General features: G+C 43.3%; 3 protein-coding genes across 6 annotated transcripts; 2 read left to right on the forward strand and 1 right to left on the reverse strand.

Moving 5' to 3' along the window:
• The first annotated feature begins 91 nt into the window (after positions 1-91).
• On the forward strand, positions 92-2,885 carry cox11 (cytochrome c oxidase assembly homolog 11 (yeast)). Of its 2 annotated transcripts, XM_086063636.1 has the most exons (5): positions 94-341; positions 686-1,002; positions 1,248-1,403; positions 1,459-1,584; positions 2,417-2,885. In XM_086063636.1, exons 2-5 carry the CDS (start codon positions 703-705, stop codon positions 2,603-2,605), a joined length of 771 nt encoding a protein of 256 aa, XP_085919762.1. In that variant the 5' UTR covers positions 94-341; positions 686-702; the 3' UTR covers positions 2,606-2,885. The 2 variants fall into 2 exon arrangements, with proteins under 2 accessions (XP_085919761.1, XP_085919762.1); XM_086063635.1 differs by having other exon boundaries at positions 92-341; positions 1,248-1,584.
• A 530-nt stretch (positions 2,886-3,415) lies between these two features.
• On the forward strand, positions 3,416-12,262 carry LOC147156274 (prolyl 4-hydroxylase subunit alpha-1-like). 3 transcript variants are annotated; one of them, XM_086064641.1, is made up of 15 exons: positions 3,416-3,595; positions 4,887-4,964; positions 5,186-5,282; positions 5,362-5,513; positions 5,602-5,739; positions 6,554-6,799; positions 7,371-7,528; positions 7,607-7,783; positions 7,920-7,990; positions 8,405-8,504; positions 8,584-8,637; positions 10,153-10,218; positions 10,297-10,365; positions 10,568-10,664; positions 11,543-12,262. In XM_086064641.1, the coding sequence occupies exons 2-15, from the start codon at positions 4,889-4,891 to the stop codon at positions 11,644-11,646; spliced, it is 1,605 nt and encodes a 534-aa protein (XP_085920767.1). In that variant the 5' UTR covers positions 3,416-3,595; positions 4,887-4,888; the 3' UTR covers positions 11,647-12,262. The 3 variants fall into 3 exon arrangements, with proteins under 3 accessions (XP_085920767.1, XP_085920768.1, XP_085920766.1); XM_086064642.1 differs by lacking the exon at positions 3,416-3,595 and adding an exon at positions 4,401-4,795; XM_086064640.1 differs by lacking the exon at positions 3,416-3,595 and having other exon boundaries at positions 4,874-4,964.
• A 2,142-nt stretch (positions 12,263-14,404) lies between these two features.
• On the reverse strand, positions 14,405-16,927 carry ppifb (peptidylprolyl isomerase Fb). The gene is made up of 6 exons (XM_086064643.1): positions 16,652-16,927; positions 16,477-16,507; positions 15,803-15,891; positions 15,635-15,731; positions 14,849-14,924; positions 14,405-14,756 (listed from the first exon to the last, which is right to left on the reverse strand). The coding sequence occupies exons 1-6, from the start codon at positions 16,802-16,804 to the stop codon at positions 14,621-14,623; spliced, it is 582 nt and encodes a 193-aa protein (XP_085920769.1). The 5' UTR covers positions 16,805-16,927; the 3' UTR covers positions 14,405-14,620.
• Positions 16,928-17,264: the final 337 nt, after the last annotated feature.

The following is a 17,264-nucleotide window of genomic DNA, read 5'->3' on the forward strand; positions in this document are numbered from 1 at the left end:
CATCACTTATTTCCACGTTTACGCCACTATACCAACCAATTTTGTTGCCAACTTGTCAAAACGGAACCATATTTTTGTGACCGCTGCCGTTGACGGAACATTTTCTGCGTAGCACGCCGGTTACTTGTGTAATGTGTTGCCCTCAAACATGTCCGCTGGTTTGTTCTCCTTTCCTGCTGAATGACAACAAGCTTTATTCGGAGTTTAATCAAAATTAGCACGTGATGGTTTTATTATGTAAATTGGGTGTATTTATTCCGTGATTTAATTCACGTACGATTTTTGTCCCCCCCTCCGTGCCGAGCGATCGGACGAGCTCGACCGTCCGTGGACACTTTCAGGTCAGAAATGTCCTCATGCTAACACCTCGAATGTTAAATTTCAGCAGCGCTTTAGATTTGTAATCACATTGTAAACCTGAATTATTTCCATTGCATTTGTGTGACTTGAAGGCATAGATAATGACGTCATCATTGACAGATTTAAGCACAGTGTGTGTGTGTCAACAATATGTGTCCTGATCAGTCCGTTGTTGCTCTGAATGTGCCCTGCGACTGCACCGGCGACCAGGTTAAGGTTGGTCAAGGTGCACTCCGCCTCTGAGCCACTTGGGATTGGCTGCATCGCACCTGCAACCCTAACGACGACGTAGTAACAACGACCCTCTGTGTTGTCCATCATGCAGGCGATCCACCTCCTGCCATGCTGCTCTCCTCGCTCCTGCGCCGGTCGCTGAGCGGCCTCGGGGGCTCCGTCCTCCCGCCTCCCACATGCCTAAGGGCTCTTCACTGCGACGCCAGGCGGCCGCTGCACTTCCTGTGGCGGAGGCTGCCCCTGCGCCCTCACACCCAGGGCCGCGGGCTCAAGAGCAGAAAGCGCCCGAGCTACGAGGAGCAGCGGAACGCTCGCAACAAGACGGTGCTGACGTACGTGGCGGCCGCCGGCGTGGCAATGCTCGGCCTGTCTTACGCCGCCGTGCCGCTCTACAGGCTCTACTGCCAGGTGAGTGCGCACGTGAGGGTTCGAGGAAGGGATGCTTTAGGTGTGTCCGGAAAGTTCCAGGACTGGCGTCAATCTTGTTGTGTGGTCTTGACGTATAGCATTTGTGACACCAGCCCTGGAACTTTCTTGGGAAGAGCCTCCAATACTGTAAAAAGTTAAACGCATTCAACGAATAAAAAAAAGAAGAAAAGAAGCGGTGCACCGCGGCCGTCGTGTTTGCGACGCTGATTTTGCGTCCCGGGCAGGCGACGGGACTGGGCGGCGCGGCGGTGGCCGGTCACGACTCAGACCTGGTGGCCAGCATGGAGCCGGTGAAGGAGCGCGTCATCAAAGTCACCTTCAACGCAGACACGCACGCCAGCATGCAGTGGAACTTCCGACCTCAGCAGACGGAGATCTTCGTAAGGCGCCCGTCAGACCGCGTTTTTGGCCCAACGCCGACGGCTTGTCTTGCAGGTGGTCCCGGGCGAGACGGCGCTGGCCTTCTACAGGGCAAAGAACCCCACAGACAAGCCCATCATTGGCATCTCCACCTACAACGTGGTGCCTTTCGACGCGGGACAGTACTTCAACAAGATCCAGGTCGGCCCGGCTCGCTTAACTTTTGTGCTCAATGGCTGCATTGGATTCTTAAAATGGACGCATCGGCAACATAAAAAGAAAAGAAAAATAGCTATTATGTGAAATATGTATTTTTATTTTCATTTTTTTAATGACTAACCAATTGCATATCTATTTTTTTTAAATATCTGTAATATACTTAAAATATTTTTTTAATATACATTTTTTAATTGAGTAGCTTTTTTTATTTTGCTAATATTTTGTAGGCAACTTTATTATTTAAAATAAGATCACAGTCACAACTTAATGAAATAAATGACTTCATACTTTTACATAAAAAATTAATTGTTTGTTTTAATGGAAAAAAATGTTGCTATATTTTATTTATAGTTATTGAATTGAGCATTTATTTAATTAAACAATTTGTGTGGGCCAATTCATTATTATTATTATTTTTACATTTGTAATATAATAAATAGTTCAAATATGTTTTCATATCTATTTTTAAATTGACTAGCTTTTTTTAAATGTTGCTAATATTTTGTAGGCAACTTTATTATTGAATAAAAATCATGTCACAACTTGGGTAAATTATATAAATTGCTTCATACTTTTACATAAAAAACCCTCAAATAGTTCGTTTTAATGGGAAAAAATGTTGCAATCTTTTACTTATAGTTATTGAACTGAGCATTTATTTAATCAAAAATTTCGGGTCGATTAAAAATGGAAACGCGGCGCCCGAATGTGTCCGACGTACGCGCGTGTCGTACTTTGGAGGTCGCGAAAAAGAAGGTTTGCCGAGAAGCTCGCGAGCGTCACGTTGCGTCTCGCCGCTGGTGTTTCTGTTCAGTGCTTCTGCTTCGAGGAGCAACACTTGAACCCTCACGAGGAGGTGGACATGCCCGTCTTCTTCTACATCGACCCCGAGTTCGACACGGACCCCAGGATGGCTCGCGTGAACACCATCACGCTGTCCTACACGTTCTTCGAGGCCAAGGACGGCCACAATCTGCAGCTGCCGGGATACGGCCACAAATGAGCGCGACGCGTTCGCAAGCAAGACTTTTTGAGCTCCGAGTTCGCAGACTGAATCGAGTGAAAGTCGGGAGATCATCGTAAACAAAATCGAATGGAGCGGAAGCAGAGACGTTTGACGACATTGGACTTTGCGTCACTGACAACTTTGTCATTTCGTGAAAAGACTCCATAAATGATATCAAAATATGTATCCGTTGAAGATGCTGAATTTTGTCATCAAATTGCAACTGTGGACATGTTGAAGTTGAAAACATTATAACGAAATCTTTTCAAAAATGGAATGCCTTTGTCTTTTGAGTGTTTTTATTTTTTTATATGAACAAGCAGACCTTCGAGTTGTCGGGAATTCTTCGGACATTTTTACTCAATTGTGACTCATCTTTCAAAATTCCATTTTTATCTCAAGGCAAAAAAAGCTCCAACAACATATCCAGAAAAACGTGTAATTCTTGCCGTATTGTCAAGATTTTTGTGGCGCCGCGCAATCACTTCTCGGCATCGACAAGCAAAACAACAGCAATGCGTACTAAGACGACCTTGACGCGGATCGGAAAGATGAGCCGATCATCGCCATCGATCTTGAATCAATCAAATTGATCTTGAATCAATCGAATTGATCTTGAATCAATCAAATTGATCTCGAATCAATCAAATCTCGAATCAATCAAATAATCATAAGAATGATGTTGCTTCGTTGAAGAACGCGATGACGTCACCAACATACTTGCGCGTAGGTGTGGCGTGCATTTGGCCGTGAGCTGTGACCAATATGCAAATATGAACGACAGCCAAAAAAGGTCCACCTTGATTCAACCAGCGCGAACAAAAGCTCCCAAATTATATTGAATCATCTTCTGCAACAGGTAAGTCCAGACAAACTTGTTCCTGGACTTCTTAAGTCTCAGCAAACAGCAAAAGACGCAGAAGAGCAGCTGCGACCGACGGACGACGATCAACTTCATCGAACGGCTTCAAGTCGGCAGGAAAGAAGGTAAACATGGGAAAAAAAAACGCACACTGGAATTTGTTGAGCCACTCGAGCGGCGCTTGCGACTTTGTTTGGAAACACACCTGGCGTCATTTGGCACAAATGAACATCAACCTGGCCGAAACCCGAGTTCGTCTCTCTCGACGTTTCATTGCCGCGACGCCTGATTTCAAAGTGGAGAGCATCATTTGTTTGTAGACTTTTGTTATGGAACGGATCCTGATGGTCATCGCACACGCACCAAAAAGTACAGAGCAACCACACGAAGCGCTGCAATTTCGGGGGAAAATGCGCGGGAAAGCGGAACGCTTCTGAAGTCAATTGAGAGATCAATTATGAAATGACGACCTCCGGGTTACTGGACCTTTGGACAGTTTAAGGGAAAGTTGATATTTCATGTTAAATGGTGGGAATCAGACGATGTAAACCCGAGAGACGTGAAGTGTTGAAGCAAGTTGAAATTGGAACGGTTGAAATCGGACGTATTACGTTGGAGTTGTTACGCGGCAAAAAAAGTGCGCAGAATGAAAATCACAAGAACAAAATTGATCGTCCAAGAAACATGCAAAATATTGCCCAGCAGGGGGAGACAGAACGGAAAAAGCGCGTCCATTCGCCAAGATGCTGCCTCCAGTTCTTACATTTGACAAAAGAAATCACGAGTATGTTGTAGTGGACGTGTTTGTGTTAACGTCCCGTTGCCATGGAGACGCCTTTCTCAAATATGTTGTCACTTTTTTTTGCTTTCATGTCTTTTAACCCTTTCATTTGTGCAAAAATGGAGTCATTTGTTGAGAAATTCAAGTCAAGTAACATTTCACTTGTTTGTTTTCTTTGTGGCTACATTTCGTTCATTTTTCTTTAGTTTTACAAGCAAGAACTCTGAACTGACACGATAGCGGCGCGGCGGCAGAGAATCATTTGAGGTTGCGTCCTGTCACTTGTCACGCAAGATTCTTGAATGACAAAGTGGACGAACTGGGCCGGTCGCCTTTGAAGACAAAAAATAAAAGCGTACACGCCGATCTTCACGCCCAACCACATCGGCCCGTTTACGCTCCCACTTTCAGCAGCTCAGGGAGGATCGAGCGTGAGAAGTGGCCAGGGTGCGGAGCTCGAAATGTAAAAAAAGCAGATCCTATTCGTCACTTTTTCAGCCAATTGGAGCTGGCGCAGGTTGAACGTGCCTTTAATGAGCCCAAAGTACGATTGGGCTCTTCTGCGAGGCTTGAACAATTATTTATTTATTTATGAATAATGGTCCGAAAATGATGACGGTCTATGTTGCTTGTAGATATGGCGGTCAGTTGCTTGTTGCTGATCTTCATCAGCTTTTCCTTCTCGGCCGCCAACGAATTCTTCACTTCCATCGGTGAGTCTGCTCAATTCCCATTTTTCACTCCAATGCAATTCTCCTTCTGTTGTACTGATGCTTTATGATCCTCTCCATCAAACGTTGATGCCATCAATGCAATGGGTTTATTACCAGGCCATAGGATTCTTCAAAATGGCCGATGCCAATATTTGTCTAAATGCCGAAAATCGGCCCTACCGATAATCGGTCCGTCCCTTGCGACGTGCGTTTGCCATCAGGTCAGATGACGGAGCTGCTGCACACGGAGCGGGAGCTGTTGGCCTCGCTCGACGATTACATCCACGCCGAGGAGAACAAACTGGAGCATGTCAAAAGGTTCGAGACCACCACGCGCTGTCAATACCTTGTCGTTTGGTGCCGCTGATTTCTTGCGCGTGTGCGTGCGCGTCCTCAGGTGGGCTGCGAAGCTGTCCAACCTGTCGGCGTTTGCCATCCGGGACCCCGAAGGCTTCCTGGGCCACCCCGTCAACGCCTTCAAACTTCTGAAGAGGATGAACCGAGAGTGGAGCGACCTGGAGTTGCTGGTGCGAAGCAACGTGTCCGACGGTGAAAACACGCAAATCATGTCCTGAAATGTGAACCGTCGGTCCGGAAAGTAACGCAGAGTTTGGACGTGGCGTCTGTTGTGTTCCAGGTTTCGTGTCCGACCTGACCGCCAGGAGGGCGCAACTCCCCAACGAGGACGACCAGATGGGCGCGGCCGAAGCCCTCCTGAGGCTGCAGGACACGTACGAGCTGAACACCGACACCCTTGCCAAAGGGCAGCTGCCGGGTGAGAAGGCCCGACGAGCTTTGCTGACGTTTTCGCACGTGCCGTAATTTCAATTCGTCGTAGAGCCACGCGCTTTTTTTTCAAGGCCGATACTGATGCCGATTACTGCGAGTCAAGGAAGCCAATGAGTGAGATTGCAAGCCGATATTCATTTGCAGTAAAAGAGAAAATATAAAAAAAATCTTAAAAAATAAAATAATAATAATAATAATAATAATAAAATAAAAAATAAAAAGAGAAAATATAAGTGTCAAAAAATAAATACGTTCTTTTAATGTTAATCACATAAAGAATTGACATATTGCTTAATAAAAAAAATTGCAGGGAGCTTGCAGGCTCATCAACGTGTGTTAAGCAAAATTAGAAACTAAGCAAGTAAATAGTTTCTTAAAGTTATCTACTCTAAATCAAGTTTCAACATAATTAATATTTTTAATTTTTTTTTTAAATAAAAGGTGTAGGGAGTTTCTAGTGTCAGCTTCATTTTTTATAAAGTGGAACGTTAAATGGATGGAACGCATGCGAATGTAGCTCATTTGGGGTTTTCGTCAAGGTTTGTCAAAGCTTTCAAAAGATCTTTGCAGAAACTGTCTGAATATGTTCCAAATGTAGTTACAAATCCTGATGAAAACCCGAAATCCGCTATGTTCACAATAGCTCAGCGAGTTACCAGCTTTATCGTAAAAAAGGCCGATATTGATCAAAATGCCAAATATCGGCACCGATAATCCGATATCCGCAGTGCGAATGCACGTTGCCACACGTTTGTGCTAGAATGGAAGGTTCCTAAATACGCTTGCCGCCCGTCGCACAGGAACTTCTGGGCTCGACGTCGGACTGACGGTGGACGACTGCTTCGACGTGGGCATGGCGGCGTACAGGAACAGGAAGTACCACAGCACCGAGCTGTGGATGTCTCAGGCCCTCAGGCAGCTGCAGGAGGGCGAGATGCCGGCAAAGGTGGACGCCGTCACCCTGCTGGACTACCAGGGCTACTGCCTCTACAAGCGAGGAGATCTGGAACGCGCCTTGGTGTCCGCCAAGCAACTGTTGGAGATTGGTGGGTGGAGGTCTGCGAATTTCTCAAAGCAAGTTGAAAATGCTTGGCTTTTATTGCAGCAGGTACAGAAATTAATATTAAGAGGCAGACCGATATGTTTTTTGCAGGGTTGATTAGTCGTCAAGGACGTCGATATTTGGAGCTGATATTCATTTTCGCTCAAAGGGAAAATATTGGCCTCAAAATTTGAAAAAATACAAACTCCAGCTCGGAATTTTTTATTTATTTAATTTAATTAAAAAGAACAAGTCAAATATTTAAACAACTTTTAGAGTTGAAACTAGAATATTGGTTATTGGAAACAATTCTGTTTTTGTATTAAAAATCTGACAAAAATGTCTTCAGAAGTTCAATAAAAACTTCCATCCATCCATTTTCTTTCTCCGCCTTCTCCCATTGGTCTGTCGTGGTCGACGCCCACCTTCAACGTTGGCTCCTTTCCAGCTTCAGTCGCAGCGCCGGGGTCCGTTTGGATCCTCGGGCCGGTCGAGCGGGTTTTAGCGAACTTCGGACTTCTCCACGAAGGCTCCTGTTGGGGCTGATGCTTTTCTTTGTGTTGCTGTTTGTTTAGATCCAGAAAATGAGCGAGCCCTAAAGAATCGCAAGTACTACGAGCACCAGCTGGCGAACGAGTCGCGCGAGAAGATGCCAATGGCGCCCGAGAAGTCTGCCACTTCCTACAACGACACCTTGTACAAGCAGCTGTGTCGCGGCGAGAGCTTCGAGTTGGTGAGAAGACGGCGTGAAATCCCCGGCGTGGGTTTCAAACCTTCAACCTGAAAACCTCTCGGCTGGTCTTTGTGACAGACGCCGCGCCGAGAGAGCCGCCTCTTCTGCCGTTACCACGACAACCGCCGCCATCCCAACCTCCTGATTCGTCCCGCCAAAGAGGAAGACCTGTGGGAGGTCCCGCGCATCGTCCGCTATCACGACGTGGCGTCGGACGACGACATGGAAACAATCAAAACCTTGGCCAGACCAACAGTCAGTACGACATTCCAGCAACATGTTGATGAACATGAGATGGATTGGGTTTTTTTTTTGGGACTGAAAAGTGAAAGGGACTTTGCCTCTGTGTCTCTGTCTCTGCTGGTCAACAATGGCGTGGCGGGTGAGCTAGCTGGCGCGCTCCAAAGTCAGAAACACCACCAACAACTCCAATTACGCATCTCGGGTCCGAATCTCACAGAAGTAAGGACGACCGACGGGACGCGAACGCTCACACGTTCGCGGAATCGCGACATTTACTGTCCGTTGCGCTTACTTGAGTAATTGTTCAGTAATTATAAAGCAATGAATAAAGGGATCAGTACATAAAAACACAAGCCGGGAAAAAACTATTAACAGCCTAACCATGAACCGCTAACGTTAGCCACAATTAGCGCTAAGACTGTCAATTCCAAATGGCCTGCTTTTTTGTGCTGCTTTTAAAAGTTCATTTAAGAACATTTCTTGCAGATACATTTGCCCTCGTTTACAAAGAAATCTAATGTATGCATTGTTTTAGCCCCGCCCCCTTGGAGGACGACTTCTTCTTTTTGCCTGTGATCAGCATGACTGGAGTACTTGCCGTAATAGAAGGCGGTGTTTCCTCTTCCTCCTCAGCTCGTGGCTGCAGAACAACAAGCACCCGGTGGTGGGCAAGCTGATCAGGAGGGTGGGTTACGTCACCGGCCTGGAGATGTCCACCGCAGAGTCCATGCAGGTCCGGTCTTCCCGCCCTAAATGGAAAAAAGTAAAAAAGTAAAAATGGACAGTGAGCATTTCCCTTTGTGTTTGTGCAGGTGGCCAACTACGGCGTGGGAGGAGTTTATGAACCTCATATCGACTTTCAAAGGGTAAATATAAGCTGTTGCTTCTTCGTCAGTGACGCAAACTATATTTTTAAAAAAATAAGTCATTTTCAACATAGCCTTTATTACTGGCTACAGACCGATTATCGGCGCCTTTCTATTTTGGATGGCCGATATTTTATTCATATAAAACGGCGTTGGCCTCAGGAAACAATTTATTGATTGATTTCAGTTAACTTTATAAAAGATTCTTCTGAGCCCACAAACTCTCTGCCTCTTTTGTTTTTGTTTGAAAGTCAAACAAAGATACCTGAAAGTTTGAGTTCTTTAGAAATTTTGGAATAATGTATTTATTGTAGAAAACTGTAGCGAGCGACGACATTTACTTGTTGAGGTTTTCATTTAGTTTTTAAAAGGAACCCCGACTGTCGTGACAAGTTTGCTCTATATTATTTATTTGGTTGTTACTAACATAACGATGAAATTCATTTTTGAAAAACATTTATTTATTTGGACCTACGCCTCCATTGTTATTTACGTGGCAACGCACTTAGCGCATAGTGACGTCGAATGGCGGCTGGCTCTCTGCCAGGAATGTGAACCGCGTATAAAGAAAGCAAGGTAAGCCTCCGTAGCGTTCCTAAAGGGACGATGAAAACTCTTGAATGTGTGAATGGCGAGAGCGCGGCGTGCGGGATGGTGACTCGCCCCATCGCATGTTGTTTCTTTAGGAACGCTACGAGGCTTACCTTGCTTTCTTTATATGCGTTTCACATTGCTTGTTTTAAAAAATTTTTATTAACAAATTGAAATTTAGAGCCAAAGCATGGCAAACACTAAGCAAACATGCGTTTCACATGCGACGTAAATAACAATGGCGGCGTACGTCCAAATAAAATTTCTACAAAATGTATTCAACTGGAAAAAATTGTTTTTAAGTTATGTTAGTACCAACCAAATGAATAATAAAGAGCAAACTTGTCATGACAGTTGCGTTCCTTTCAAGACATACTTATGACCCTGAGAGCTCCCTGAAGGTTTTTTTTTAAAGACATTTTGCAAATCCGAAAAACTTGTTCAATAAACATATGCTTTAAAGCATTCCAACAAAGTTAAGAGTTTGATTTTTTTTTTTTTTACACCAAGAATTTTTCCCTTTTACTGAAATTTAATATTGGCTCCAAATTTCGTTCATCGATATTCCTCGACTAGTAATAATCGCATCGGCCCCGAAAAAACAACAACACATGGCTCTATCTCTACTTAATACATGTTAATAAAACCTTTGAAATATTGGACAATTCAACATCAGTGACCGAACAAAGACTTAGCGACGGGGAGCTATTTCCAGTCAGTATCATAAATGATGATGGCCAAATGATTTTATTCTGTAATGTTTGGTGAACTTCCTGACGCTTTTATTGCGAAGTCACACTTCCGTAAGTAGTCTGATAAAAAAAATGTACAGTCAGTTTGTATGTACCTTTCGACACCAGCTGCTCCCACAGCCATGTGGATAACGGACTGCTTTTAAACAAACATCGTGTTGTGTCTTCACAGAAAGAGGTGAAAAATCCTTACGCTAACTTGGGAACAGGAAACCGAATCGCCACCTGGCTGCTTTATGTCAGTAAAGCCCACTTCACTTCACTTGAGTCACGTTTAGCTCCGCTTTGAATGCTTTCACTGTTATTATGCTTGCAGTTAAGCCATGTGCCGGCAGGGGGCGCCACCGTCTTCCCCAGAGCGGGCGCTGTTTCTTGGCCCATAAAGGTTTGCTCTTCTTCTTTTCCCGAACGACACGACACGCAAGCCCCTTTGCAGTTAACTGGGCTCTTGTGAGATCATAATCAATAAATAATCAATTATGACACAACGTGGTCGAACGTCACTTCAGAGTGTACCTAATCAAGTGGCTGCTTGCGTCAAGGGTTTCAATGACACGTTGCGTGTGCGTGTGCGTGTGCGTGTGCAGGGCTCGGCCGTGTTCTGGTACAATCTTCACCCCAACGGAGAGGGAGACCATTACACCCAACACGCCGCCTGTCCTGTGCTGGTGGGGAGCAAGTGGGGTGAGTTTGGGGTCACTTTTTTGTTTTTTTTTATTTAGGGGGGGGGGGGGTAATAAAATTTACTAACATGTATTACTGCCACACCAGAAAAAAAGTTCTGTAACAAGTTATAACTAGGGGTGTCCAAATGAGTGCGTTCATTTTGAGTTCATTTAAAGTTCCTTTCGTGCCATTCATTTTTTTTTAAGCACAATTAATGAGCGCCCTTGACTTGGAAAGCCGAAACTTTGGGAATTCCAGTCACAACGCAGCAGACACGTACACGTCAAAATGTAGCAGTAATAAACGGAATAATAATGCATATATTTGTGGAGAGATTGTATTTTTGTTTTACAATTTTAAAAATGTGCAGAATTTCACAAGTTACTTCAAGTTAAGATGGGATAGCTCTTCGTATGAAAGGAAAAAAATGCACTGAGCTGTCATCGTCTTACTGCAATGCAAGTATGCCATCTAGTGGCAGGGAAAACGACCAACACAAATCAATATCATTCTTTATCATTTTAACTCAATTTTATGAATTATTATGAAATGATTGTTTCAATGAGTAAAAAAAATGCTGCCATATTTCTATTAGTTTCTTTTCCCCCCCATTTTTGTTAACACCAGTATAAAAACGCACTTAGAAAATAATAATTTAATTGTACATTTAGAACAGATACAAAATGTGCCATTAATCGTGCGTTAGCTATTGAAGTCATGCGATTAATTACGATTAAAAATTTGAAGCGCCTGACACGCCAAGTTATAATTCGGGATGTCGGGAATGAGTGGATGATTTCAGAATCATTCACTCATTGCCATGGAATTTTTTTCTGGAACTGTCAAGATCCACTATGTAAAAATGTTCTGTTTTTTTTTTTTGTCTGTTTGGTCAGTGGCCAACACGTGGTTGCACGAGAAAGGTCAGGAGTTCAAGAGGCCCTGCGATCTGCAAACTCACACTGAACTCGGGTTGTTAGTCTGGGAAGGCGACAACTAGCCGCGCTGCCATGACGACCATCAACTGTAGTGCTTTTAAAAAGCATCGCATGTTCAACTTCAGCTCCTCAAATTGTTGATAATATTCATAATGCTGTTGACATTGAATTGTACCTTTTGGCAACTTCTGCCTTTCCTAATGACATTGTTTTCATTTGTTGCTGGTGACAACTGCCTGCGTGTTACACTGTCTTGACTCACAATGGACTCTATGCATGCACCATTTCTGCATTTGGGGCACGACTGTATGCTCATTTCCGGTTGCTAGGCTAAAGCTAACAGTAAGCCAGTAACGACGACAACATCAAACTCTTCAAAATATACTTCATGACTTTATGGTCACGTCCAACCTAAACTCAAGTCTTAGCGAGTGGCAACGCAAAATGGCCGCGAGTGGCAACGCAAAATGGCCGCCAGCGGCTTCAGTTTTTGCTAAAGCAAGTAGGCGGCGTTAGCGTCTAGGGTTATTTAAACTGTTTAAATTAAATTCATCCGTGGCTTGGGCCGTCGCCCATTTTTGTTTCAAGGTGAAAGTGTCTCGGTGAATGTATCAAATGTCAATCTCCTTTGTTCACTGGTAAAGGTGTTCAAATAAAAACCGTAATTGACTCATTGAACAGGGTTACAGGGGCTCACCACAGTTAGCTGGATGGACGAGCTAACCTCCTCTCGTCTTTAAAAGTTGAGCTGAGTTCTTAAAAGGAGAACTTTGGATGACATTTCAACCTTGAAAAGCAAGCCCACGATATTACACTTGACTTATAACGAATTATATCATTTTTCTTCCAGAGGACGACCCAGGAGCTTGATTCATGTCAAAACCGGAAATACGTAATTTTTTAGTTTGACCGGAAACGCGTCATATGTGTAATGTCGCTACGCATAGGGTTCATTTGGCTAAATTGTGGATAAAGTGGTCTAGCGGGCACATAATCAGTGTACTTGGGTTCGAATTCAACTTTAACCACTCACGTACAAATATGGCTAAAAATATATATTTTGTTCTCACTGAACATGTTTAAGTTTTTCTGTTTTCTTTTAGATGACATCATTCAACAATAGTTGGACAATCATGTGATTCTGTCTCTAAAATGGAAGTTTAATGGTGATTAAGTCACGAATCATTTGACTCATTTCATGAGTCAAAAGGTAATGTTTTACTTATTTCTGCTGCAATATAATCTTTGTTATTCTTGATTATTTGTGCTCCTTGTGAAAAAAGTAACTCTGGAGCTTCAAACCTTAACTACGGTGGCCCTGAAGTGGAAAACGCAAAAACAAAAACGTGAACACGACTGCAAAGCACAAACCAAATAAAAATACACAAAAACCCTTTGCAATTGGTATGTTCCATCTCCCTCATTCCCCGCGCGAGCAGATCGCTCTGTTTTGGAGGGTGCTGTCAATCAAACAATGAACTTGTAAGTGGCTCTTAAGCTCTGAAAAAAAAAGAAAAAAAAAGGACACATGCTCACTGAACACGCATGCTTTATGCCATGGCATGTTTGAACACAACGAATCACGATTGAAAAGTTGACTCTTTCGGGCTTCGGATGGCGCAGTGGTACCGTCACGATGCAGATTGGCGTGGGTTCGCTTCCCCGCCTGGGAATTGACTCATGATAAGGTAAGCTAAGGTAAGACTTTCTTGTATATAAGCAATGTACACTTTGGGGCATCGCTACGGTGGTCTTGAAGTGCAAAAAACGGGAACACATCTGCAAACCAAAAAACCCAAATAAAAGTATCACGAAAAACTAAAAAAACATTTAACAAAAAAAGGGAACACATAAGAAGCAAACAATACAAAATATGAAACAAAAAAAACCCCAATAAACCCAAAAAAAATGAAACAAAAAAGAAATGCAAACATAAACAAAATAAGGAACACAAATAAAACAAAACAAGAAAAACTACACACAAAAAAATGAAACAAAAAAAGTAAACTAATCAAAAAATACAAACTGAAACAAAAAAACAAAAACAAAAAAGGAATGCAAACACAAAATATGAAACAAAAACAAACAAAAAATAAAAAAAACTAAACAAAAAAGGAATACAAACAAAAAATGAAACAAATACAACTAAACACAAAAAAATGAAACAAAAAGCAATTAACATTTTATTTGCAGATGTGTTGACTTTTGTTTTTGCACTTCAGGGCCACCGTACTTAACCCAATGTTCAAACTCTTCCTAGATTAAAACCCCAATTTCCCTTTTCAAATCCTACTTTGAAACCCTGGCCTTACTTTGACTCCTCCTTTAAAAACATCCTTTGGTACCTCCACCCTACTTTTGAAACCCCGGTTCTTTTATTGTCCGACCCGAGTTTGGAACTCTACTTTAAAACCAAAACACTCCTTTGAAATCGCAACCCTATTTTGTTGACAGGCTTCCTCCACTTTCAAACCCTAACCATGGTTTGAAACCTTAACCACGTGCGTTTGGTGCGAAGAATCCGTTGAGGTGAAGCCTTCCAGAAGGATGCGGAAATGGACGCCAATTCAAAATGGTTTTCAGATCTTGTTACATCAAGCGATTGTACAGATCCCCTTCCAGCTGCAAATTTCACACGTGAACGAAAAAAAACATTCCGGTCCGGCCCACTTGAGATCAAACTGGGCTGAACGCGGCCCGTCAACTCTAATCAGTTTCGACGCCGCCGTCGGCTTCATTCTCATGCGCGGGCGCACACACTTAACGTCACATGACATCCTGCTGGTCTCATTCTCTAAAATTAAAAAAAACAAACTTGAATGTTTTCAAGCAAAAGTCTCTTTTGTTTTAAACATAATGGCTCATGTTCACATTTTTACGGCAAAACATTCAAGCACGTCAAGTGGTCCGTCGTCCCCTGACCTAAAACCGCATTTGACGAGAGACGGCCTTCCCCACCGTGGGGTCGTGGGAATGGTCCATCAGTCGGTTGGTCCGTCCGTCCGTCCGTCCCGTCCCGTCCGTCCGTCCGTCCGTCTACTTGAGCTGGCCGCAGTCGGTGATGGTGATCTTCTTGGACGTGCGTCCCGAGCGCGAGCCCAAAGACTCCACTTTCCTGACCACGTCCAGCCCCTCCTGGACGCTGCCGAAGACCACGTGTTTGCTGTCCAACCTGCGAGGGGAGGGGCCCCCCCAAACGGGACGTCACACACGGACCAATTCTATTCGGCGCCTTTTTCCCCCCCCTTTCTGGTCAGCACGTACCATTCGGTCTTGCCGGTGCAGATGAAGAATTGCGATCCGTTGGTGTCGGGTCCGGCGTTGGCCATGGACAAGATGCCTGCAGGAAGAAAGTAACAAAATAAAGAAATAAAGAATCTTTATCTTTAAAGTTTTTGTTTTGACTCATCCACTTGTTGCATTCCGAGTCATCACAACAGGTGGAAACAGTCTGTCAATTTCAAAAGCACAAGTTTTTTCATATAAGGAAATAAAAATAAACTTGCGGGAATATGTGGTGGAAAAATCCTACTAGAACATCCAAACTTTAAACGATGTGCGTGTTGATTTTCGGGCTGCAAACAATGATTGTTTACTCGATTTATCTCTAAATTACTTTTTAGATTGATTAGGTTAAAAACATGTTTTATTTTCCATCCTTTAATTAAAAACAGGACATCCAGAAATATGAGAATTTTGAAGGTTAAGAGGCTTTGGGCAATTTCAGGTTCAACGAGTTCTTGAAACAATCGATAGCTGCCGATTAATGAATTGCTGCACCTCAAATGGATTCCTTTGAACATGAAATTGAATGAGAGTGTTTGGTTTTAAACAAAGCCCCATCCCCAGTGAAGCGGGTGTGCACACTTTTGCAACGGTATTGTCAGTTCATTTTAATTCCCCTCTCATTTTTGTGTGTGCGCGTGTCATGAGTGGCGGAAAAAGGTTTGGAAGGATTCATCTTCTTGGTTTAACTTGTAAACAAAAATTGCTGTCATTTGAACAGGGGGTGTGTAGACTTTTCATTTCCTTAAAGTAGGCGGTACCGACCAGGTCCGGTGTGCTTCAGCTTGAAGTTTTCATCCGGAAACTTCCATCCGTAAATGGACTTGCCGCCGGTTCCGTTGTGGTTTGTGAAATCGCCGCCCTTGGAAAAAGATTTGTATTATGATTATTTTTTGGCTATTAGAAGAGGTCGCAGCAGGTGCGCGCACCTACCTGGCACATGAACTGAGGGATGACGCGATGGAAGATGGAACCCTTGTAGCCAAAACCGTGCTCCCCCGTGCACAGGGCCCGGAAGTTTTCTGGCGGAAAGAAATTCATTTCTTAACTAAGCGCGGACAAAAAGAACACGCGGCAAGAATGTTGCGCAAGGCCACGGCCGCAGGATGTCCTCCCATCAGAGGAATCAACCAACTTACTGGAAATATGTCACATGTCATGACTTACAACAAAAGTGCTTGAATCATTGGACACGGACAGACAAAAATGCTCATTCTACTCCAAATATTGTTAAAATTCACAATATACTGTATATTTGTATTCTCGACCACACAAAGTCATACTACAGTAAGAAAAACAATGTTACACACAAATAGCTCTAATCTTTAGAGACATACTGAAGTAATAGTTCAAGAATTAAATAATAATTTGACAAGAAAATTAAAGATGAATAGTAAAATAATGTTACAGCAAGAAAAAAGGGAAAAAAAAGAGAACTAATTTTTGCTCTTCGCTGCAAGGCTCTGTCGATTCCATGAATAGTTCGCTCAACTCACACTTTAACCGCTTAAACAACATATGAAATGTACCCAAGTGACAGACTGGCTTCAATACTAGCATGTAGCCGTTAGCGAGCTACAAACAAGCGTAACGAGCGGCCAGCTTACCTGCGGTTTTTGGCACAACTTCAGCGTTGAGCTTGGCGAACAAAGGAGACAAACCGAAACAAGATGGGGGAAAAAAATCGTTAGTACACGCGTGAGAGCAAACAAACAAACAAACAATCATCTTTTCAAAGTCAAGTAAAGGTCAGGGATAGTTTAGTTGCGCGTTCGTCCTCACCTCGAAGGTGACCCTGCCGAGAGGCTCGTTATCGGCCGAAATGTCGAAATACACCGTCGGGTTAATGTTGGCGGCCGCCGGGCCGCTGCTGCAAAGTCTCGCGGCAGTGAACGCCAGCGAGCACAGTTTCACGCGGTTCGACACTAGCATCATTTTATCGTCGAAAAGAAAATGAAACTTTTTGAATTTTCTTTACAGCGTGGCGAACTGCCTAACGTCATTCAATCGCGTGCCAAAGTCACGCTGTTCTCCTTGTGTGGACGGAAGCAGGAAGTATTTGCCGACGAACCCGGAAGTAAACACCGGAGCGAGATCACTACAGTTGTAGTCGAGTGACATTTATTCAATATCTTTTCAAATTTCTCTCTCTCTCTCTGGTTAATATACACGTTGTGGTTAAATAAAAGAAAACTTTGTTGTGCTAAATTATTATTATAATCATCCATTGATTTGATGACATAATGTATATAACAGGAAACGTTTCCTCCAAAGGTTCATGCTACAAACTGTAAAACAGCTGAAATGATTGTACGTAATCCCAACCAAAACAGAAACATCTACATTTTTAAAATGATTAGTTTGTAAATTAAATGTGATGATATCCACTGTTTGT

This window comes from Leptonotus elevatus, chromosome 20, assembly GCF_054856555.1.
Source record: "Leptonotus elevatus isolate MCC_2025b chromosome 20, RoL_Lele_1.0, whole genome shotgun sequence".
Lineage (NCBI taxonomy): Eukaryota > Metazoa > Chordata > Actinopteri > Syngnathiformes > Syngnathidae > Leptonotus > Leptonotus elevatus.

What these genes read in the sequence shown, in the direction of transcription:
- cox11 (XM_086063635.1), top strand. Translation starts at nt 703, where the DNA reads ATGCTGCTCTCCTCGCTCCTGCGCCGGTCGCTGAGCGGCCTCGGGGGC. An exon ending in TCTACAGGCTCTACTGCCAG is followed by an intron (nt 1,003 to 1,247) that starts GTGAGTGCGCAC and finishes CGTCCCGGGCAG; the next exon opens with GCGACGGGACTGGGCGGCGC. An exon ending in AGTACTTCAACAAGATCCAG is followed by an intron (nt 1,585 to 2,416) that starts GTCGGCCCGGCT and finishes GTTTCTGTTCAG; the next exon opens with TGCTTCTGCTTCGAGGAGCA.
- LOC147156274 (XM_086064640.1), top strand. Translation starts at nt 4,874, where the DNA reads ATGTTGCTTGTAGATATGGCGGTCAGTTGCTTGTTGCTGATCTTCATC. An exon ending in GCGAAGCAACGTGTCCGACG is followed by an intron (nt 5,514 to 5,601) that starts GTGAAAACACGC and finishes GTTGTGTTCCAG; the next exon opens with GTTTCGTGTCCGACCTGACC. An exon ending in CTCATATCGACTTTCAAAGG is followed by an intron (nt 8,638 to 10,152) that starts GTAAATATAAGC and finishes GTGTCTTCACAG; the next exon opens with AAAGAGGTGAAAAATCCTTA.
- ppifb (XM_086064643.1), bottom strand. Translation starts at nt 16,804, where the DNA reads ATGATGCTAGTGTCGAACCGCGTGAAACTGTGCTCGCTGGCGTTCACT. An exon ending in TCGGCAGGGTCACCTTCGAG is followed by an intron (nt 16,508 to 16,651) that starts GTGAGGACGAAC and finishes TTGTTCGCCAAG; the next exon opens with CTCAACGCTGAAGTTGTGCC. An exon ending in AGTTGTGCCAAAAACCGCAG is followed by an intron (nt 15,892 to 16,476) that starts GTAAGCTGGCCG and finishes TCTTTCCGCCAG; the next exon opens with AAAACTTCCGGGCCCTGTGC.